The sequence below is a fragment of the Mus pahari genome, chromosome 13 (assembly GCF_900095145.1).
Source record: "Mus pahari chromosome 13, PAHARI_EIJ_v1.1, whole genome shotgun sequence".
NCBI lineage: Eukaryota > Metazoa > Chordata > Mammalia > Rodentia > Muridae > Mus > Mus pahari.
In genome coordinates, this window is record NC_034602.1 from 8,545,261 (window position 1) to 8,570,260 (window position 25,000).

The following is a 25,000-nucleotide window of genomic DNA, read 5'->3' on the forward strand; positions in this document are numbered from 1 at the left end:
GGCTGCTGGGCAGTTGATTGTATATAACTTATACTCAGCTTAGGCTGCTGGGCAGTTGATTGTATATAACTTATACTCAGCATAGGCTGCTGGGCAGTTGTTTCTAATTTTCATTTAGAGTTTATTCATAGGCCATCAGGTGTGTGCGGTTCATCAAGCGTGGGTCATTGTTAGAGTAAGTACTGTCCCCTTGTAACACATAATATTTCAGATTTATCTAATGTATTTCCCATGGAAATTGTAAATATATTGGATAAATTGGATGGTTTCTTCATTAAGAATTGGTCAGTGTGTTTAACCCTTTCTCTCTGAGGAGAAAAATTAAGTTTCTCCACAAAACTGAGTTTCTGATCTGTGACTGCAGTCCATACCCCTGGTGGGTCTTTCCTTTTCTCAAGTGAATCTGACTCCTATTTGCTTCCATTAGATTTGCACTCACTGTCCATTTTGCTCATACTGCCTCGGAGGCAGTAGTGCTCACACCCTTGATGTAAGAGTCCGCCTAGCATCCAGTGCCGCAGGCTCACTGTGAGGAACCGTTATAGACTGATTTACTGTCTGACTTGGCTTTATTCCACTGCTGCACTTCACAATAATTGTTGGATAGCTCTTTAAAACCTTTTCTAATATTTTTCTGCTCTTAAAAAATGTTAACGTAGCTGAGAGTTCTCAGTATTGTTTTAATCTGAGCATATAAATCTAAGAGTTATCTAGCAGCGTTATAATACTCCATCAGAATAGATCTTTTACTATAAGAGAGAAGTGCTGGGGTGTGGCCTAGAGCTTCACACACACGGTTCTTTGGGTTCACTCTCTAGCATGCGTACAGTGCTCTAACCACACCCTGTAATTCTAGCATTCTGATAAGGCAGGAGAACAAAGAGTTCAAGGTCATACTCTACTAATCAATGAGGCCAGAGGCTGGAATGGAGAGCCCTTGTTTAGAGAGAGGAGGGGAAGATGGCAAAGGAGAGGAGGGAGATGAGTAATGTCACCTTGGGAAAGCCAGAGAGGGAGGAAGGGGATGGGGACAGAGATACACGAATAATGCAGATGCAGATGTTCTTGTTCTCACCATTGCTGCTATTCTTGACTTACCAAATGCTAAAATCAGATCTAGCCAATGTTCTTTAAGCATGATTTGCAATAATTGAGGAAAGTCTCCAAGAATCCTAATGTAAAGACCAAAATACTCATCAGTTTTAGCAATAATAGTGCAAATCTTCTGAACTGGGCTTAATTAGTTCTTATTCTAGTTCTAGTCCAAAATCTAAAAGTCCAGCAGATTGGACAAAGGGTTTTCTAGGAACTCCTGAGTTTTAACTTGCTTTGAGTAGTTGCCTTTGTATTGTTTGTTGGTTTGTTTTGGTATTGCTAGTTTCAAGAAATGTACAATATATACAGAGTTCTTAAAGCTGTATTACCTTTGAATGTGAAATGTATATTGAGAGCAGTCTCAGTTGATATGGAAACACTCTGGTATAGATACATCTACTTCTACCTTTGTAGCCCGAGTTTCCTTGACTGTGCTTTAGAAACAGCCATTGCTATCTCAAAGGACTTGTGAGGCATATATAAAGTTTGTATTTGGTTCTTTGATACTCAGCTTGTATTCTGTGAGCACTGTAAGAATATGTTCTGTAGAATATAGAATAATCAAAGAAAATTTCCGTGTCTCATGTAGGAGACACAGAACATCAAGAGAATATTGAAAGTGACTCCTGCCTGCTGATTGGGAATTAAGATGAAGTTTTGTACAGATGGCAGTTAGATGGATTCTTAAAAGAAGAATGTGGTGTTGTCACAGTTGTATGTGTGGCAAAAGTGACGATCTGTATGGACACTCTGGAGACGGGGAAGCTAGGGTTTCGGCAGAAAGCATAGGATGAGTTAGAGACTGGTGAATTATGCTAGTAAACACATTTAGCATGATTTGGGTTTTAGTGTACAGAAATGTGATATTTTTTTAATGTGCTGACAAACCAGCAGGGATATTAGAAGTGTTGTATGAACACCATGCTTTGATAATGGGTTAGGAAAGGAGGAATTGGCAATAAGGAAGACTGAGGCAATAACCTCGGCAAAAGGAGATAGATGATAAAATTCCAAAAAAATTATAGCCATATCAAGGATATATACATTCCCATGCTTTAACTAGTAAGTGGCATATAAAAGAAGAATTTAAAAGTGATTCTGAGGCTGAAATCCATGCAGTTGGGACAATAACAGTATTATTTTCAAACACAATAAAAAGAATCAGGTTATAAGGAAATTCATGATTTTAAACATATTGAGTTCAAATTTTATATGGCAGGAAGGACAGCCAGCTGGAAATGTCATCTTGAGAGAGTTGGAACCGTATTTGTGTATGTGGGAATCGTGTGTGGAAGTGAGAGCTGGAACCTGAGAGTGAGGATGGATAGAAGGAGAACTATGGGAGAAATATCAAAGGAGTGTGTGGCTGTGCCCGTGGACAAAGGAGATCTCACAAGGCAGAGAAACTACACACAAGCTTAGAGCAGTAGGAAATGAAACTACAGGTTCTCAAAGCTACTAAAATTTAGAAATTTTTACAGTGAGTTTTTTAGGTTATCTGAATGCCGTTGCTATTGTTAGGAAGAATAATTCAGCAACCATACTTTTAACAGTATTCTGCTAGATTATGATATTAAAATTATATTTGAAAGTTATTTTATAATCTTTTTTTTTAAGAGACTAGGTATCTCTATGTCATCCTGGCTGTCCTGTAACACACTATATAGAGTTTAATTTTGAACTCACAAAGATCTGCCTGCCTCTGCCTCCCTCCCAGCCTCCGAGTACTGGGATTAAAGGTGTGCACCACCATCCTTAGCCCTTCACGTCTACATTTGATGACTAGATTTTGATATCCTTTCTTTGGAAAACATAAATTAGTCATTTTTTGGCTTGCATGAACCTTGTTTCATACACAGAATATCAAGATACAAATAATAGTCATTAGGTAAAGCTTTGTTTAAAAAAGATATGACTTTATAAAGGAGTCTCAAAAAAACAAAAGTAAGACTCTGTGCTGATGATTCTTGGTTGATAGTGTGGTGCTAAAACTATATGGTGACAGTTCAGGGCTGTGGTGGTGACAGAATGATGCTGGTAATGACATATAGTGCTGGTGATATAGATATCATTTGGTCCTGATGGTGCAGGGTCACAACATGGTAATTGTAGTTACCACTTACTGGTCTACCATATCTTTCGTTAAGTGTTTTGTTTTACTTAGCAGTATTTACTGATTGTTTTCTGTACATCAGGAATTAATCTGGAAACCTAAGATATGTTAGTAAATAAGGCAGATTGCAAGTCTTGACTTAACAGAGTTGTTTTTAGTACAGGCAGATAATTAGTAAGTCTAACACATATTGACTACAAAGGATAGATATTGTGGAAAAATAGAGCAAGGTAAGAGGAGTCAGTAGTGCTGTGTCAGACTTGAATGGACCTGGGCTGTTTTATTAGGACAGAGCCAGACAGAAGATTGTATTGAAGGTTACTGTTCAAATATCTGAGAGAACCAGGTAAGTGGAATAATGTCTGCAAAGGTCAGAACACAACTGAAGTAAGGAACAACCAAAGATGAGTATCACTGAAAGTGATCAAGTGGTAGGCAGGAGGCCTTGCTACTACAGCGCTGTGTATCCACGTTTGCCTGTTTATAGTTGCCGTTTACAGGTGAGGAAATTAAAGCAGAGTCCAGTAACTCACCTGAGAGCTATAACAAGGAATAGCTGTCTCCTCCAGCTAATGTCAACATTTTCAAAATAATTTGTTAATTTTTATGACCCTCTGCAGAATATTAGATAAAAGGGCAACAGCTTGATAATCCATTTAGTAGATCTGCTAATTGTGTTTTTCAGCAAACTAAATGGCCATTTATGGGGTTTGTAATTTTACCAGTTTTCTCCATTGCTTATGACTTCTTTTTGTGGAAAGTGAATTGTTCTTTTTAACACAGGCTTCTGGTCAGAACAAATACAAATTTTAGCTTAGCTTGTCTAGCCTTCTTATATTAGACCTTTTTAGAGATAAGGATATGTAGTCATAATTGCAATGGCATGTTTCAAATAAATTGTTATAATTATAATTGCAGATTATCTACCTGACATAGAACCTAGTTTCAGATGCTTCTATGCTTTAATAATTTTATATAGAATATTATAACAGGTAATTATTTGAATGACAGGAAAATAAATAATAGAGAATTTATAAAATATGCCTAATTCATGGACTCCCAAGTTCATAGCCCTCTAAGTCAATCTGAATCACTCTTAAGTGACCAAAGGGATTCAAAGGTCACAATGGGCCATTTACTTCATTTTTATGTATTAGGTTGAGAGTTAAATGAGTTATTTAAAGTAAATGTCCTATATCTGGAAATAAGTTTTATGTACTTCTTTACATTAGGTCAAATGAATCCCAATTTGTTTATTTATTACACTTTGACGCATGTGTGCTCACGTGTGCATGTTTGTGACGTGGAGGTAAGATAGCTTGCACAAGTCTGTCCTTTCCTCCTGCCTTGTGGATCCCAGGAACTGAACTCGGGTCAGAAGACTTGGCAGCACAGGTTTTTATGCATTGAGCTGTTCACCAAGCCTGAATATGTTGGTTTCCACAGTTAATGAACTGTTTAGAATTTGCTTTGTAGAGGTGATTGTTTAAAGAACACAGCTTTGCCAGGTTGTTATTATTCTAATCTGATAATAGAAATAAGAAATTACATATTTGATGATTCCTAGTTGATTATTTTAATAGTTTTGGCACTGACCTGCTATTGTCAAGTGGGGCATCATCAGTCTGCCTTAAATAAGCATTATTGTAGGAATGGATCATTGGCTAAACTTAAATGATGTCAGGACAAATGGCCATTCTCTCATCTTACTCTACATGGCTCTTTTGTTTTCCTATCTAACAATTTTGATTAAAAGAATTAAAGTCCAAAAATTTTAAGTAGGATTCTTATAGTTTTCGATTGTATCAGCCTTCACAATTATCATAAAACATTGTAGTTATTCAGTAAAAACAAATGGCATGATTTTGAGAGTAACAAAACTTTAAAATTAAAATCTTACTATAGAGTCTTAGTTCTGCTATCATGGTTATCCAGGTTAGTATATGGATAAGGGGAAGCATGTGCCTAAAATATAAACACATACTCTACTATTCAAAGATCGCTCTCAAAAATAATTAGGAGACATTTAGAGTATATCTAAATAGTGTTACTGTCATGTGGCTAATAATTAAAACTGTATTGTTGTTAAATGTATGTAGGAAGAATGTTTGACTATGACTACCACTTGTGCTGGGTTTTACACTTACTAGGACAGAGCTCTCCACCAGGTTATTTCTCAATACCCGAGAGTAGTTGCAACTCCACAGTTTATGCTGCAGTTAGATGCCAATGCATTATTTTTATCCAATCTTGTTTGTTTATGATTGCATCTAGGAAACCTTCTTTAGTATGTAAGTTACACAGCTATTCAGCCTTAAGTAGTCAAATATTTTAACATGATGTTTCCACCAAGGACACTCATGACTTCTTCCCAAAAGTTTAAAGTGTTGCTTATCTACTTGTCAGACAGACGCCATGGGCGAAAAGAAGATAATAACTTAAGATTTATGTCTCCCTCTGGGAGGCAACCGTTGTCATGGACTGACAGTGTTGAAGGACCAAACTGACATCAAAGGTTTTCAATGATTTAGCTAGGTCAATTAATGTTATTTTTTTCATCTTCCATTAGCTTCTTTTAGTGTTCCCTTGCCACCCTTTTGATTTCTTTCTTATATTCTAGCCAAGCCCGATACCAAGTCCTGTTCTGGGGCAAAAGCCAAACGCTAGTCAGTCGCTGCTTGCGTGGTGCCGAGAAGTTACAAAAAACTACCGGGGCGTGAAAATCACCAACTTTACCACATCGTGGAGGAATGGCTTATCATTCTGTGCAATTTTACACCACTTTAGACCAGACTTAATGTAAGTAGAAGTGTCATAAATATTTGTAAATAACTGGCATTCTTAAAAAAAACAGAATAATATCTTAGCATGTATTCTAAAATACTTGACTGTCTTGTTTTTGAACTATAAAATTTGCTTTTTTTTGAGACAAGTATATGCCAGGATACAACCTTTTTCTCAGTACCTAAGAGCAGGTTTTTTTCCTTTAAAAACATGATTTTTCTCTTTAATCTTATTAAAACTTGACATTATGAAATTTTTATTAGTGTTCAAATAAGAGACAACCCTGTAGCCCTTCGTATATTGATAATAAGGGGTTATCTAATGGTGAATGTCTTTGTAAAAGCTAGTCTCTCTTACTTGGCTAACTTCTCTTTTAGATGGCAAGTTTTAGGCAGTAAAACATGTCACCACTGTTTGTTTGCTTATTTCCTTAATTCTCTACACTATGAGCTTTGTTTATTGAATGGCTGTTAAATTACTAGTTGCCCTTTGATATTATTGAATATCAAATCTTTAGATTTGATTTATTTTACAAAAATTTATTTGTATCAAGTATTACATATATCTGCTATGCCATTTTTTCCCTCAGTGACTACAAGTCTCTGAATCCTCAAGATATTAAAGAAAACAACAAAAAGGTAAGAAATGCCAGGAGAAAGAGAAGGTTCCGTTTTGGCTTCACTGCATCTTTTTCTTAATTTGAGAAAGGCAATGGTGTTGGGTGAGATCGTAACTGTGCAAAGGTGAACTGTTCGGTGCAGGTTAAGTAAGTGCATAGTTTACTATGGTTTGCATGGACTTTAAAGATCATAAATACAAGGCAGATATCATTAAGGGTTAAGTATTTCTTAAACCATATTGCTTTTATTGTAACATTTATATTATGAAGAATATACCCAAAGCTTTTGTGACTATTATGTAACTTTAGAAAAATATTTTAGGAGATAAAAGCAGGAATCTAGCGGGTAAGCAAAAAAGAATACACGGGCTTGTGAATGAACGCAAAGTAACCATAAACAATGCTTTTTTTTTAACTTTCTAGTAAAGATATATTTCCAGATATAAATATACACTTCATCATAACTTCCTAACCTCCATATTAGGATATAGATCCCATCAGATTTCAGAGCAGCCACATAGGATTTGGCCTTGTGGGCCAGCTGACTGTGGCTAAGGCTGATGAATGTGTTTTCTTGTAGGTGGTATGCTATATGTGATTTTCAATATGCAAAGAGAGCAGCATCAAGCTCTGCTCACAGAGCACACTCAGTGTTTGTATTGAACTGAGTTTCTCAACTGAAAAACCAGTGTTACTGTTGTCTTAGGATAGGCATTTTTAACCTGAAGATCTATCTGTAAGTGTATCAATAGAGGTAATTCAGCAAGTTCTTGAACACAGTTGAAGCAAAATATATTTTCTATAATACATTGTATCATAATTCCGTAACTAAACTTTCACATTTCCTTTGTTGTGAACCTTCATATCTTACTCCAATTGTTGAAGATCTCTAAAAATGACAGTTTAGAAGTCCTTCAAATTATTAATTATTGACTGGATATGGTAGCACAGCACTTGGGAGCTGGGAGCAGGAGGGTTAATTCAAGATCCTTGGTCAGCCTGGGCTACATAAGATTATGCGTGCATATGTGTCTGTATTCACACATACATTAATTAATATGTTCACAAAAAATTGTGCACATTATAGCTATATCAGGAGGGCATCCAATGACAAAGGAGCCCAGAGAGCAAGGTGGGAAATAATCTCTGTTGGAGACAAAAATTTTTAATATACTTTAAATTATTAAATTAAATGGAACTATCGCTTTTTAAAGTATTATAATCTTGGTAGAAGTTTAATTAAGAATTTAAATCAAAGCCATATTTTCCATGATGTGAGTTGTAGAGTTATAATATACTTAAAAGTCTTACCTCTCCCCTTTCCCCTCCCTTCTATGCCACCTGAAAGGCATAGTACCTATTTCTCAGAGATTACATTTTAGGAGCTAGGAATTTCACTGAGTGAAAGAACTTGAAGGCTCTGGGTTCAATCCCCAGCACTTTCTAGTAGGCTTTCTACAAAGGAAGTGATTCTCATGAATTACTTACATAATTTTAGAAAGCCCATGTTTATTAAGTGAAATGCCTTTTTTCTAATCTATTAAACTATATCCATAGAGTTAACATTTCTTTATTTTCATTTCCTTGCATTTGACTGAAGTGACAGGTTAATATAAATGCAGATATCAGCGTTAGAAAATGAACTGCTGATTACCAGTCAGTTGTGTTACACCTATAAGGCAGGAAAACTCTTGATCTCATGAGTTTTGGAACAGCCTGAGCAACATAGCAAGGCCTGACCAATTAAATGATGATTGTTCTTTAAGTAGAGCTTTCCTTTGTTATTCTGTATGTATTTTTACATATATAGAGAGAATCTCATTAAGGTTTAAGTAACATGCACTTACATATGTTTCTCTAATTACTGCATGAGGAAGAATAATCCATTTGCATGGTTTCTTGAAACTAGTTATACAGCTAAATAAGTGTTTACTTAGCATGGCTTAATAATGGTTCAACCCCACCGGGCAGTGGTGGTGCACACCTTTATTCCCAGCACTTGGGAGGCAGAGGCAGGCAGATTTCTGACTTCGAGGCCAGCATGGTCTGCAGAGTGAGTTCCAGGACAGCCAGGGCTATAGAGAGAAATCCTGTCTCGAAAAAAAACTAAACTAAAATAAAATAAAATAAAATAAAATACTGGTTCAACCCCCAGATATCGAACCGATATGCCATGGCAGATAATCTTGACTTTTAATGAGGGTTTTAATACTGATTCTCTCGCACACTGTTCAGGACATGTCAGCATACATAGTTGCAGTGTTTCATCGCAACGTGTGTACTTTGAGAAACTTAGTTGCAACCTATAGATTATTTCCTGTATTACAGGGCTCTCCCTGATAACCTTTTGTGCTGTCATGTGCTTTTAGAGTATTCAGGAACCAAAATCTTCCTCTTACATTTCACTTTTACTTCTGATATGATTGTCAGTGACTCTTCCTTGACTAAGTTAACAGTTTGGGATAAATAAGATAATTTTCTTTGAAAAGATACTTGGCTGATGAGTTGACTCCATGATAAAGGTACCTGCTGCCAAGCCCCTAACTCCTGAATTCTGTCACTGACACTCACTTTATAGAAAGAGAATGAACTCCCACAAGTTATCCTTAGATACACACACACACACACACACACACACACACAGCACCCACCTCATCAGCCATGCACCCCCACCCACATACTCCAACCCCGTATACACACAATAAATAATATTTATATTATATACATATATGTATCTTTAAACAAACAAACAAACACTCTCCCCCTTCTTCGTGTACAATCACAGCTTGTGATTGACCATGACAGAAGTTAACTTGTATAAATTCTTTGACAAAAAATTTACCTCCTATAAGAAACCTGGTTTGTTTTAAAGCACGATTCGTATGCATAAAATGAATGGCTAGTGAAGCAAAACACCAGCAGGACTTTCCCCACGAGAAAACGCAACACAAAAGGTATTTACCTGTGACACCTGATCTTAAGCACTGTGTCAGCATTTTAGATAATTAGGAAATGTTTAGACTACTGCCTGCGGTGCATTTCCTGATGGTCCTCTATTGATGTCTGTCCATCAGGTAGTCGGGACACACAAGGAAGAAAATGACTTTAATTTTCCTAAAATATGTAAACGAACAAACAAGTCTATACATGTACATCAACTGAGCCACCTCTCTAGCAGATATTTCGAAGAATCTGTATTATAAAGCATCGTTCTGTGGAAGTTGAATAGGTCTTAATAGCACAATTTATTTTTCATTTTCTTCTTCACATGTTAAAGGTACAGGAATACTGATTAAATTCAAAGGCAGAAGTTTGCTATAAAAGCACAAAAATTCTTTTGATTAAATAACTTCCTAACATTTCTTTTAAGACAAACATTAAATTGTGTTTCTAAATGCAAGTTGTTGTCAAGAACAGAAATTTTTAACATATAAATTCAGTCAGTAGTGCAGAGCCCTTCCTTTCTGACCGAGACTGAATGCTTCCTAGTGACACAGTGCTGTTTCAAGGGTTACTTCAGGGTAGTAATAATTAACTGTAAATTGAGAAACAGCTTTGGTTCTTCAAAACTAGAAAAACCTGATGTGCCACAGTCGTTTAAATGCTAACAAAATAATACAATCAACCTCACAGTCTTAGCTACCTTGCAGTATTCAAAACATTTCATCCTTTCCAAAACAGCAGAAGTAAAAATGAAGCCACTATCCTCGTTATGAAAATTAACCCCAAGTCATATTAGAAATGTTTCGATGCTTCTAAGACTAACGTTTGTTTGCATCTTATACAAGCAGTATAGTAGTTAGTTCTCTGGGCTTGTCCAGCAGTGCTTCTGCCCTGTGATTACATGACCATGGCAAAGGGGCGGGCAGAGACCATAGAAGCTGGCGATGGATTAGTCTAACATTTCTTCATACCCCAATCCTCATCTTAAAATTTTCCTCTTAAGATTTTTGTTGAACTCACATTCTTGCTTGTTTTGTGCTTGTGGATGTTATGTAGTAAGGTCTTCTCTTCTCTCCTTTTTATTAATTTTTTTCTTGCAATTTCATTCTTTTCCTGTGGTATAGTGTCAGTAATTTTATGTGCCCTACAATAACAAAAAGCTTTAATATTATGCTCTCTTTAAGATAGATGACTGAGCTGCTCAGTGTACCGTCTGTTTGTCCCTTCTTCTCTTTGAAGGCTTACGATGGATTTGCCAGCATTGGAATTTCCCGTTTACTGGAACCTTCTGATATGGTTTTATTAGCAATCCCTGACAAACTGACTGTTATGACTTATCTCTATCAAATAAGGGCACATTTTAGCGGTCAAGAACTAAATGTGGTTCAGATAGAAGAAAACAGCAGTAAGAGCACATATAAAGTTGGAAATTATGAGACAGACACAAACAGTTCTGTGGATCAAGAAAAATTCTATGCTGAGCTGAGCGATCTGAAGCGGGAGCCTGAACCTCACCAGCCCGCCCGTGGGGCCATGGATCTGCTGTCCCAGGATGACTCTGTGTTTGTAACGGACTGTGGGGTGGGAGAGTCTGAAAGTCAACACCAGACTCCAGATGACCACCTTAGTCCAAGCACAGTCTCCCCTTACTACCGCAGGACTAAAAGTGACACGGAGCCCCAAAAGGCCCAGCAGAGCTCCGTGAGGACTTCAGGGTCTGATGACCCGGGGCTAAGTACTAGTACTGATTCAGCCCAAGCACCGGTTACCTTAGGCAAGAAGAGACTACTGAAAGCTGAGAACTTGGAATTAAGTGACTTATATGTCAGTGATAAAAAGAAGGATGTGTCTCCACCCTCAGCTTACGAGCAGAAGCTTCAGACTGCAAGTGCCAGTAGTGATATGGAACAAGGGAAACTGGAGAATTCCAGATCTTTAGAATGCAGATTGGATGGTGAACTGGCTCTCACAAAGCCAAATGGATCCTCTCCTCCTAAACTTGAATATTCATATAACAGAGACGCAGACTTCACGACAAAACCATGTGCTTCTCTGAGGCAGACAGAGTCTGATCCAGATGCAGACAAGAGCACTTTAAATCACGCAGACCACTCCAACAAAACAGTTCAGGTAAGTGGGTTGGAGTGTGCACTGGGGAGATATTTAGTAAGTGGCTATTCTGTCTTTTTATTCTTTTGTGTTGATAGAGCATTTGAAGATGTTATACATGAATAAAAGCAAAGTCTCATTTGTCATTAAAATATATAAAAACTACTATATATTTAAAGTTTGAAGTAGAATATTTTAAGCCCAACTTTAAAGTCGAAGGATGAGGAATGTCAGCTTTTCAAATCAAAATACCAGTACAAGGGATGGAAAAATGGTTCATCAGTTAAAAGCATTTACCTCGCCAGGGCCAGCACCTACTTGTAGTGTGTGTGGTGGCTCACAGCCACCCATAACTCTGGCTCCAGGGAATCTTAACTCCTTTCTCTGGCCTCTGCAGATACGTTGTGTTCATGTTCTATGCATTAACCCATACAGGCTCACATGCATACACATAGATAGATAGATAGATAGATAGATAGATAGATAGATAGATAACAAATGAATAAAACTTTAAAAAAAATGTCATTGCTTATAATGCTCACTAGGCTGTCAAAGAAGTTTAGGATGGTATATTCTCCTGTAGTCCCAATTCTTGGGACTCTAATGCAGGAGGACCAAAAATTCAAAGTCCAGGCTTGGCTGTAGAAAGCCCTGTCTCCAACAGAAGATCAAGGATATTTCAGTACTCTATTCAATGTGAGCATAATTCTAAAGTGTATATTGTATATGCCAAGTTATGTATTTTCCACTCAGAACAGTGACCTTAAACATTTTAGTTGTATTAGAAATGGCAATGTCAGATGTGTTGTTGCTTAGGTCTTACATTTACTACCTCCAAGGCATGGTGGTACACCAAACCAGCGCTCTGAGGCAGGAGAATCGGGCGTCCAAGACCATCCTGGGCTACAGAGCAGGTTCCAGGCTAATATGAGCTAAATAATGAGCCCCTGCTTTGAGAAAATTAAAATAAAAATTCTTATAAAACCTGTATTTCTTCTCGCAAGGTTCTGTAACGTTGTGTTGAACACTTACCCTTGAAATTTTTTGTATTGATTCTCTGATACTGTCAGTTACAAGGTGAGGTGTGTGCGTGTGCATCTTTGTGTGTGTGTGTGTGTATCGTTTTTAAGTAGATCAACAAAAACTGCCAATAAAATTATGGCACATGCTTTTCTTTTGTTTCCTTTTCATTTTGTGTGTGGTGCGTATATGTATATGTGGATTTCTTTACATGTGTTTGTGAGTACATGAAAGCCAGGGGTCGGTATCAGGTGTCTTTCTTGATCTCTCTCCACTGAACTTGGGCCTCGGCTCCTCTGGGCTGCCTGGCAGTGAGTTCTAGGAATTAACCTGTGTCGGTCACCTGGGGTCTTATCGACAGAGGCTCAGGTTTTCACTTAGATAGTGTGAATGTCCTAACCGGGGTGCTTGGTCAGTAGAGTGGCTGACTCAGCCATCCCCAGCCAAAAATACACTTTTTATATTAGGATTTTTTTTCCTTATGTTTATTGCAGGCCCCCTTTCAGACTGGGACACAGATCTTCATCTCTCCCCCACGCCCCGTCTTCGTCTTCCCTTCTCCTTTAGACAGAGACTTATGTACCTCAGGCTGTCCTCCAGATATCTGTGGGGATGGATCTTTCTACCTTCCTTCCTGAGTGCTAGGATCAGAGCCAGGAGCCACTGTCCCCAGTGTGTGCAGCGATGGGTATTAAGACAGGCTTGAAGCATGGAAGGCAAGCATTCCACCGACTACAGTCAGCATGTTTACATGGTCATTGAAAACGAGAAATCTTAAGCAAACTAAACTAAATGAGGTTCTTCTAATTTTTTCACCTTTATAAACCAACACTTCCTGAGTCACTCTGATTTTAAATTGTTGGTAGTGCTCCCAACCCCAGAATTGTCTCTGTCGGCTAAAGCATGGCAATTCTGAAGTTGGTCTGAAATTTTTTGTATGGATTCTCTGATACTGTCAGTTACAAGGTGAGGTGTGGGACAGGGGGATGTAGCTCAAAGCAGGAGGTCTGGCCCAGTGTGCTGGAGGCCCTACAGTCAATCTCTAATATTGGAAAACCAACAAACCAACAACTAGGGAGCACAGAAGCTCTTCAAAGCCCTTCCCAATGATACCCAAAGTTTAAACAGTTTGACTCTAGGATGCTATTTATCATTATTACTTTTATCCTCTCACAAGTAAATAAGTGTTTCCTGAATGCTCTATGATTACGATATTGCAGCAGATTGAGTACAAGCATTGAGAAATCCCATTGCTCTTACTGCTTGTCATTGCAGGTCACTCACTCATACCCATGTACACAGACACTCATACACATGTGCACACTCACTCATACCCGCATGCACAGACACTCATACACATGTGACACTCACTCATACCCGCATGCACAGACACTCATACACATGTGCACACTCACTCATACCCACATGCACAGATACTCATACACATGTGCATACTCACTCATACCCGCATGCACAGACACTCATACACATGTGCACACTCACTCATACCTGCATGCACAGGCACTCATACACATGTGCACACTCACTCATACCCGCATGCACAGGCACTCATACACATGTGACACTCACTCATACCCGCATGCACAGACACTCATACACATGTGCACACTCACTCATACCCACGTGCACAGACAACTTTCAGGAATTAGTTCTCTCCAGTGAGGGCTTCAGGATGGAATTCAGGTCATCAGGCTTAAAAGCGGGTGATTTTATTAATGAGCTATCTTGCAGGTCCTCTGCTGGTTTTTTTCTTAATGAAATGGAAAATGCCAGTCCTTATGTGCTGAATGACAATTGCATAATTTGATGAATCTTAGTTCTATCCAACACAGACTTTTCTTATAAATCATATTTGAAGCAACTATGTTTAAAGATAGAAATTGATTAATCATTAAAATTAGAAATAATCTAAAAACATGAATTCTCATTTTTAATTTTTCTCCAATAATTAACAGTGTGATCTATTAATTTCCACAAGGATTAAATGAACTAATATCTGTTAACCCATTTAACTGTAAAATGTAATTCTGCTAAGACTCCATCTGCACAGTTAGTGTGTTACATAGGATGAAGAGAGTAAGAGCTGGTTTACAGCATTGTGTTTGCTCGTTCCTCGCCCAGGCCCCATGCTTTGTACTCAAAAGCTTTGCTTAGAGTCAAGCCGGGTGTGGTGGTCGCTCCTGTCTGTAGTCCCCTCAATAAGGAGGCAGAAGAGGTGGCTGCCTGCCATGAGTTCCCAGCTAACCTGAGCTACACAACAAGACCATGATGAAGAAAGGAAGGAACAATGGAAGGAATTCTACTTAGGATAAATAGGATGCTTCACTTGACAGGAAGTTGACAGAACCAGTGTCTAACACCAAAAATGTAATGTGGGTTTTTATGCTTGGTAGGTTCTAATTGCAGCTAAATTTTATACAAATATCTGTTTCTCTTTTAGATACATTATAAATTTCAGATATATATCTTAATATATTTTATTGTCTGTCAAATCTTCCATAAAAGGATGTTATGTCAGAATTTGTTAGTGATTATTCTTAGTACTTAATAAAATAGCATGAATCTTAATGAGCACCAGCTCACAGGAGCTACAACTTAATATGGACTTACAGACATACCACTTCAGTCTTTGTGCATATAATGACAATTATATACCTTACCAGCTTCTTCCTTAAACTGTCTATTACGTGAAAGGCTTGGAGCCTGTTTGGTACATGGGAAAGCAGGGCTCACTGAGTTACTTGCAGTTATGATAAACTTCAGAGCTTCAGTTGAAAACCAAAACTGACATCCCTGCTCTTTATGTTCAGAAGCCTCTTTGGTTTTGATCATAATAGCACTGAAAACACCCCACGGCTCACATGTACAGCAGTCAACTAACTGAAGAGCATTTGTAGCAACGAGTATCAAGTTCCCTTAGAAATGTTTATGTTGGGGCTGAAGAGGAAGCATGAACTCTTGAGTCTGGATCCACAGCGCTTACATACAAAGCTGAGCGTGAGATAGTGCTGCTGCCACCCACGCCTGGAGAGAGAAGGCAGGCTAACTCCGGGCTGGACCTCCTGGCCTGGCCAAGCTTCGGGAGAGTAAGCAGGAGTCAGCCATCATGACCTCTAGCCTCCACGTGCACACACACACACACACACACACACACACACTAAACAAAAAATAAAAAAGTTTTTGTTGACCAGGCTCAGAAGCTGAGGCAAGAGAATTAGTTGAACTCTTTTGGGGGGAGGGGGAAAGCTTGCATTTGTTTTCTAAAATCCCTACAATAAATATGAAGTAAATTTTGAATTAGAAATAGGGTTTATGTGCTTTTAAGGGCAAAACACAGCTTTAGAGTGATTGCCTAGCAGCTTGAAGGTGTGAGCTGTAGAATTTAGACCCCCCGGGGTCTTCAAACAGGTGAGTTGTTTTATTCTAAGATAGGGAAATTAAAGGGTTAAAATACAGTAATATGGGGCCGGGGAGTTGGCACAGTGGTTGAGAGTATTAGCTGCTCTTCCAAAGGACCCAAGTTCAATTTCCAGCACCCACAGAGCAGCTCACAACAGTCTGTGACTCCAGTTGCAGGGGATCTAGCAACATCACACACACACATACAAGCAGGCAGAACATCAATGTACATAAAATAAGTCATTTAACTATGTATCTAATAATATTTAATCTTTATGTGCTGACCATGTACCAGTGCTCGCTGTAACTCTCTCTTACATCGTATTTGTGCGAATGGTCTACTGTCATGGCCATTTACCCATGAGTACACAGACTTAGGGAGACTGAGGAACTTGACTGTAATTAAGAGATGGAATTAAGATATGTCTGGTTCTAAAATTCGTAAATTATTGTAGATATTATGCTTTTGATTAATACCACTATTTAAGAACTGGCTTCCATTTCTGGTCAGTATTTGTTCTCCAAAAACACATTGTAAGATTTCTCATTAACACATAATAGTTTTCAATTCTGATAAGATTGCTTCCTTGTAAATAGAATAATCAGTGGAGGAATTGTGCAGGTTCTGTTTACAGAATATAGCAACATTAGTCAGCGTGGTGGCACACCCTGGTAGCCCCACAACTCTGCTAACAGGCAAGTAGAGTGAGAGCTGAAATCTTACCTGGATTAGCTACATAAAGAGTTTAAGAAGCTTAGGCTACATAGTGAGACCTTTGACGACATACATATTCCATGTATGTATGCATATATACATACAAGCTTGGGATTTTCTGTAAATATTTTCAAAAATTCAAAGAATATTGCCACAGCTAATTAAATATTGAACAGTTTATAAAGTGAAGATAAATAGTTGTTGGTTCTATTAGACTATAAAAATAGAGCTGAACTTTTTATTATATTGTTGATTGGTAAATTATAATCTGCTTACAAAAAGACCTGAATATATCATCTAATTTTGACATGTACCTTATGAGAATATGTTCAAATAAAATCTAATAAGAGTTACCCAGCTGGTATAAGCACTTGCCATGCAAGTCTAATGACCTGAGTCTCATCTATAAAATTCACAATGGAAGAAGTAAAATAACCCCCTGAAGTTGCCCTCTTCCACCCACACATGCACTATGGCACGCGCTCAGCTGCACCCATGCACATACTTCATGCACACACATACACGCAATTAATAATAATAATAATAATAATAAATAATTATAAAGTAAATTTATATTGAATTTTCATTCAGTATTAGGGAATAATATTATGTTTCATTTTTGTCAAAACATATATTCATGCTACAATTTCTTCTCAACATTAATATTTTCTATAGGTAGTCCTGTTACGAAGACTATACACCTAACTATTTTAGTATGTTATCTAATCTTTAACTGCATTTTTATGGTTTGACTTCTAATTATGTATCTTTGCTTTTAAGCACCGAATGTTGTCCAGACAAGAGGAGCTGAAAGAGCGAGCGAGAGTTCTGCTTGAGCAAGCAAGAAGAGATGCTGCTTTCAAGGCGGGGAGTAAGCATGGTGGCAGCGCAGCCCCTGCACTCTGCAGCAGACAGCTAAATGATGTGAGGAACACGGGTTGCAAGAAGCACACAGTGTTCATAGTGATCACAGTGGTGATGGGGCGAAGGGGAGTAATTGACTCAGTTACTTTCCATAGGCTGTAAATTGTGGGTACATGATCACTTACTCAACTGATGAATCCATTTAATGGGACCAACTACACTGTTATTATTGCTAAGCGATGCTGTTAGCTGCATATGAAGAACAGTATAGTTCTGGAAGAGAAATTATATGTTATAAATATCTGGTTTTATTCATTTATATCTTATGATTAACTATATTCTATTTAAGATAATTCTCTATAGAATTTTGTTAGAAGCTATAGTTTCACACATTTTATTGGGTATCTGCAGTGTGTATTTTACATAGCTCCATGGAGATATTCTCACTGCTTCCCAGGTAGCAAGACAGATTTTTACAAGGTCTCCTGGTCAGTAAATTGTATTCGGACTTGAACCTGAGCCTAAACCTCTGTTCTTAGGTTAAGCCACATTTTCTCCATGTTTCAATTTTCTGTAGTGCTTCCCAAATAGTAATGAACATACAACAGTAGAAATCCTTCAGTGTGGCAAAATATTAAACTTCTCATTGAAAATTACAATAACCTTACTCACATATAAAAATCACATTCTATTTTAAGTCCTTATAGGTGCCAGTTTATTGATCTCCAACCTAGGGTATTGTTTCTAAATTTTAGGTGTTTATGAAATAAAGAGATATAAAGTAAGTTTACTCAGCCATTATTTTTAACAAAAAGAAAGAGAATAGAAAATATGAAAATTCATTACACTTTATGGATTTGTGTGTGTGAATCTTTTTTTTTTTTAGTTACATGCTTCCTGTACTTCAGTCACATGTATTTTTAATAACATATCACAGTCACAAAAGTTTGAAAAATACTAAGCTGAGATGATGTAATGCCTTATGGCGTAGTCCCAGTACTGAGGAGGTGGGGACAGGAGGGTTGTTTGCCATCCTGGGCTACATAGCAAGTGCCAGGCCAGCTTCACTGCAGAGTGAGACTCTGCCTCAATAAAATAGTGATTGATCAGTGGGTGGGTGGATGGATGGATGGATGGATGGATGGATGGATAGATAGATAGGCAGACAGACAAGAAATGAAGAAAAACACTAATTTTGAGGACTGTTCCAAGGAAAAACATGTAAACTTTATTTTAGCTTTTTCAATGCTTAATTATGTTTTATAGCATCAACTTATAATAGAATGTGTTATTTTCAGACAGAACTGTTGTATATTTGAAGCAATTCTGTTTCTCACATGATCGACTTTCTATTCTGGTGGGAAGAAAGATGGTAAAGTACGCACAGGGCATGAGAACTGTGTGTTGTAGCAGAGATGAAGAGAGAGGCTTCAGGACCCGAAAGCTGAGGCATGAAGTAAGGTTAGGTTGCTAAAGGAGCCATTCCAGTGAAGAACTGCAAAAAGAGTACTTAACAGCAACAGGAAAGGGTTTTTAATTGGTACTATTATTTGTGGAAAAAGTGTTTCATTTTCTCTCAAGTACTAAAAACTGAGCAATCCGTTTCTAATTTTCTAAATATAAGTTTAGAAAATAAGTATTGATTTTAAATTCAAAATACTTGATGTATACATTATCTGTTGACCTGCCTCTGCCTTCCAAGTGCTGGGACTAAAGACATATACCATAGTGACTGGCTTCATAGTCCTTACATTATACCACACAGAAACTGGACAAAATTATATGTGTATCAAAAAAGAATGAATAAACACATGATCTGTTTATAGAATAGAATGCAGTTTGAACATCCCTGGTATAAAAATCCAAACTCCCAAACATATCAAAACCCAAAACACGCCCCGTCCTAAGACAAGGGGGGCTCAGTGTGTGCTGCTTGGTGACAACAGAGTCTCAGCTACTGAGATCCACAGTAGCCTAATGAGTAACAGGTGTTCCGAGCCACAGTGTCTACCTGTACTGTGCATGCATGTCTGGACCAGGGTGACCAGAAGCTGTCACTGCTGACAGGGATCAGCTTAGTGATGGGTGAGCAAACTCTAGGGGATGGGAAGTGATAATGGGAAACTTGACTTTGTCGGTATGTAAGTGTTAGAACTTATTAAACTGAAAATGGGTGCATATCACCAAGTGGGAATCACACCTTGGTAACATTTATTAATATCCAGTTGTGTTCCTATGTGAAAAGTACAAAATGTTTAGAAATACTGTTAATAGGTCCAAAAGTAATGTGCACAGAGCTAAGTCCAAAGAGATATATAATAAATGAAGGTAGATCAGAAAAGTAAGACATTCTGAAAGCTATAAAAGAGTATCTCATTTTAATTTACTTTACTGTAATCGAAACACTTACCATGAGACCTACCATCTTATTTTTAAGTTTAAACTATAGGTCCAGTGCAGATCTCTGAAACTTAATCATTTTATTACCTGTAGCTCTATACATGTTGACCAGTATCTTCCTATCACCCTCTCTTCTAGCTCCTGGCAACCATCATTCTACTCTTTGATAGGATAAATTTATCTTTTAAGTACCTCACATAAGTGGAATCACCTAGTATTTGTGACTGGTGCTTGTTCACTTGCTTGAGATGGGATCCTGGTAGGTCCCTGATTGACACTGAATTAACTGTATAGACCCAGCTGAACTCACAGACACCCTCCTGCCCCTACAGAGAGTGCTCTAATTACAGGTGGTGTGCACCACCACACCCAGCCCCATTTTCATTCTTTGGGAAATCTGTATTGTCTGGGGTCAGTCTCTGCTTAGTTGTTAAGGCATCTGTATACTGTTAAAACACCATTTTGTTACACCATTTTGTTCTGCAGTGGCAGGGTGCCAGTGTCTTCCTTTTCTTACTGGTTTCATTAACTGTTGGTGTGGTTTGGGGTTTTATTCAAATGTGGTCTTGTATGTTCTCCAGGCTGGCCTTGAATTCTTTATCTTCATGCCTCAGTCTGAGTGCTGAAGCAGTCACAGGTCTGTGACCACTCTGGGCTCAAGCTTTTGTTTTACAGAACAGCTCTGCTAACAGCAGGAGGTGGTAGCTCTGTGGGGTTTTTATCTGAATTTCCCCTGGCTACTGATACTGCTCTTTTCATTTGTGTGTGTGTGTGTATATATATATATATATATATATATATATATATATATATATATATATATTATATGTATATATATTGGACAAGTAAACTACCTATTAAAGTTCTCCCAGATTTTTATTCAAATTGAAAGTTTGGGTTTTTTGTTTTGGTTTCTTGGTTTGTAGCTAGATGTTGTATAGCTTGGGCATTAACACCTTACTAAATATGTAGTTTGAAGATATTTCCTCCTGTTCTATATATGTTACCTTATATTCTTTGCTTATATCCTTCACTGTGTCTTATAATTCAGTCTCAAAATCACTTTTACCATATTGTACTGAATAGTTACACAGGGAGGAGAGAAGATGCGGACCACACTATTAAGCTGGACGAATGAGCTCTCTTTCTTAGAGCATGTGGCATGGAAGATACTTTTCCAGTATTTCTTTTTCTCTGTTAAAAGTTCAAGTTCAGTTGGAAGCACTCTTTTCTTGTGTATTTCACTGGTGCTCATTTTTCAGGTGCCCAACCCTGCGTCAATTAACAGTAGCAGTTTGCTGGCCTGGACAGTGTATTCCAGGACTATTGCTAGTGTTCTGACACTTGATAGTGATATAAAACGAACAATGTAAAAAAAAAAAAAAAACTTGGAAGTTTCATAAATATGAGAGGTTAGCCATTCCTTTTATATGAAACTTGATACAGGGTTAATACATTTTCAAGTACAAAGTGGATTTTTAAGTTTGGTCATTTCCCCCTTGTTTCTGATAAGCTCTTACACAAAGGTGTGTTGTCTGTCAGTGTTCTCCATGGCTTGGAGACCCTTGGAGGAGGACACAAACAGTAAAAGTGGACGGTCAAGACAGGAAATAGCTTCTATCTCTGGTTTTGTTTTTCCATTTGTAAAAATTAAGAAAAAGATTCCCTGCTTGACACTGAAATTAATAGCAAAGAAGAAGAAGAAAGCCATCACTACCAGCCCCAACCCACCACTCCCTGGAGAGTCAGCAACTCCATCTTTCTGGAGAGATCAAAAAGACTTTTGTTAAAGAAAAGGTCTAACCCACCCCACCTTTAAATGTCTAGCATTTCCTTCCAGTGAAGTGATTTTGGCTGTTTTTCCTTTCATTTTACTCTAACTGGTGCTTTAATTTATAGAAGTCTTTTTTTTTTTTTTTTTTTTTTTAAATCTGTCTTACCCTGTCTATAATGTGCGGTTGTTACTAAAAGTTAACATTCTGGGCTGGAAGAACATACTTGCTACTCACTGTACATTCTCAGAGTAATTGGGAAGTCCCATAAGTTAGACAATCAATCAATCTGTTGGTGTCTAATAAGAGTGGCCTTGAGTCTTGGAGAAAATGGATACTGAGGTTAGGATCGTCAAGAGTTTACAGAAAACCTCGAGTAGTACTCACACCTTTAGTGCCAGCACTCGGGAGGCAGAGGTAAGCAGATCTCTGTGAGTTTGAGGCCAGCCTGGTCTACAGAGAGTTTGAGACAGCCAGAGGGAAACCCAGTTGAGAATAGTCAGGCAGTTGTGAAAGAACTTTGTAGAACTTTTTTATTGCTTAGGAGGCCATTGATTGAGACTCATCAACAATGTATTTCCCTTTGTCCTTGGTTCCTATACAGATGATAACCTTTTGGTGACAAACCAAGAAAAATGAATAGAACTGTAATTCATATTAGAGTACATAGTCATGGGGTAATGTCCATTGTGCTCTACACAGATGAACTACTTTTTTAGACTTTATCCAAGTTCTAGACCAAGAGTGAAAATTTCCTGGCAAATCAGAAAAGGGTTAAAGCTAAGGATTAAAGGAAGCAAAGTTCTACTTTTTAGGATATTCAGGGTTGTAAACTATAAAGAGAATAAAGTTTTAAATATCAGTTTGAAGACATAAAGCCTTAGAACCCTCTGGTAGCATCCCTTTCCCTTAGAGAATAAATCCCAGCTCCTTACACTGTCCTAAAGGCCCTCACAGTCCTTCTCCTCACCTGGCTCCCGCTTCTGTCTCTGCAGTTCTCAGTGCAGGTTTAATAGTTTGAGTATCTGGAGTTCTACATTCTTATGTTCCTGTGTCAAGAGGTTGCTGTTTCTCTTTCCTGACTCTCCCTCTACTGTCTTCTTCCATATTTACTAGAAGCACACTGGTCTACTCTGTTCAGCTCTGTGCCACCTAAGCACAAGGGCTCGGAGTACCCAGTGCCAAGTGTTTGGTAAATACAGCTGATAGTTGAAGCTCTAGTTGGTAGTTTCTCCGTACACTCGTTTTCCCTTGTATTTGTACTTAGACCATAAAAGCCCTTGCAGTCCCCGTGGGTCTGAGGTGCTGGGCTCCTTGACATCCCTCTGCTGTGCTTGTACCAGTCAGCTTCACTTAGGACATCATCCCTTCCCCCACACATCTGGCATTTTCATGTTTGGGGACTTGTACTAGAATTTAGCTGCCAAGTCTGCCCCGAATCCCAACATTTACTAAACATTTTCATGACTACTCGAGCTGTATGCTTCAAGTCTGAAGAGCAATTTCTTCATCACTGAACACAGCCTGGTGTCATACCTGGATGATCCCACATAAACAGACTATCTCGGTTATTCTCAGAAGACAACAAGATGCATAAATACCACCTTCTAGGTCTTTATAAGAAGGAAACACCTGAGGAGGAAGCTTCTGTAAAAGGCGAAGCAGGACGGGGGGATGCAGAGTGCAGGACTTCTTGCTTCTGCAGAGGACCCTGATCCAAATAACTTTTACAAACTCCACAAGTACTAGGTGAGGCACACAACAGGTTGCTCTATGTGTATGCAGGCAAAACCCTCATACTTATAAAATCTTTTTGTAAGTGTAAATTTTTTTAAGTTTTATTTTATAAAATAAGTAAAATTAAAAAGAAACAAAACACGTTATTCTGGCCCTATTACAAAACAGCCTTGAAGTTTCTTCTGTTGTATTTGTTATCTCAGTACAATGACACACCATTCTACACAGTTCACAGAGGACCTGGTTCTTTCCTTAGGAGGTAGAAGAACCTACCCACAACTTAGTAAGTCCTAGAAAGTTGGCAGTATTTATCTTCAAAGGTTTGTAGGAATGTTTGAATCCAAAGAAAACTGTATTTCAGAAAAGAGTTTAGTTTGATCAGTCTTTAAGATTTACTAATTTTGAAAATAAAATAGTTACTTTGTTGTACTAGACTTAGAAATAAACCCAGATGGCCTATTTATGAAGGAGGAGGAGGAAGAAGAAGAAGAGAGGAATACAAGCTATTTTACATGTTAAATCGTAATGATTTGTTTTATTTTTAATTATGTGCCTGTTTGTGTAATCACATGTGTGTACAATTGTCTGTGGAGTCCAGAAGAGGGCATCTGATGCCCTGGAGTTACAGGCAGCCGCAGGCTACCATGTGGATGCTACACTTACAAAAAGATTTTATCCTATCTTCTGAGAGTACAGTAGGCACTCCATCCACAGAAGCCTCTCCAGCTCCCAGCGTATACCTTTAAAATGCATGTGGTTGTCGTGAGGGTTAGGTTATCAGTCTTGTACTTTGATGTTTGCTGGAAAATAATAAATTTAAATAGAACTAGTCTAGAGTGCTAATAATTGTATATAGTAGATTTAAAATTAGCTCAGTGAATATTCTCCAGATAATAAAAGATAGAATTATCATCCACTTGGTAAAAAAACAAAACAAAACAAAACAAAAACAAATCATATAATATCATTTTGGTAAAAACAAATGGTTAAGAGGACTTGTTGCTCTTGCTGAGGACCCAGGTTTGACTCCAGCACCCACACAGGAGCTCACAACCATCTATAACCCCACCTCCAGGAGATCTGATGCCTTCTCTGAACTCCATGGTCAGCAGGCAAGTGTGTGGTGTATAGATGCAGGTAGAATTGTCACGTACATAAAATAAAATGAAATTAATATAAAAATTTTTAATCATTTTTTATAAAAACCTGAGTAGCTTTTTTGTAATTTCTATGTGTGGCTATATAAAGACATATAAGTATAATATATAAATATTATACTTAGTAAACTCTGTTGATCAAAGTTTTAAAATTAAATTCATACTAAAACATTTTTCTAATTGTACTTATTATTTCTATTAGAGAGAAATAAATTAACACTAACTTGTAATTTAAATGATTAAGAGCATGAT

At 37.8% G+C, this 25,000-nt stretch overlaps 1 protein-coding gene across 8 annotated transcripts in view; it reads left to right on the plus strand.

The window, feature by feature from the left end:
- Ehbp1 (EH domain binding protein 1) overlaps positions 1 to 25,000 on the plus strand; it is a 266,956-nt gene that overhangs the window by 166,831 nt on the left and 75,125 nt on the right. For all 8 annotated transcript variants that reach the window (XM_029545445.1, XM_021210545.2, XM_021210546.2 and 5 more), the window contains 4 exons: positions 5,829 to 6,007; positions 6,582 to 6,630; positions 10,794 to 11,684; positions 17,599 to 17,742. In XM_029545445.1, coding sequence (XP_029401305.1) covers positions 5,829 to 6,007; positions 6,582 to 6,630; positions 10,794 to 11,684; positions 17,599 to 17,742 — 1,263 coding nt within the window. The remainder of the gene's footprint in view (positions 1 to 5,828; positions 6,008 to 6,581; positions 6,631 to 10,793; positions 11,685 to 17,598; positions 17,743 to 25,000) is intronic.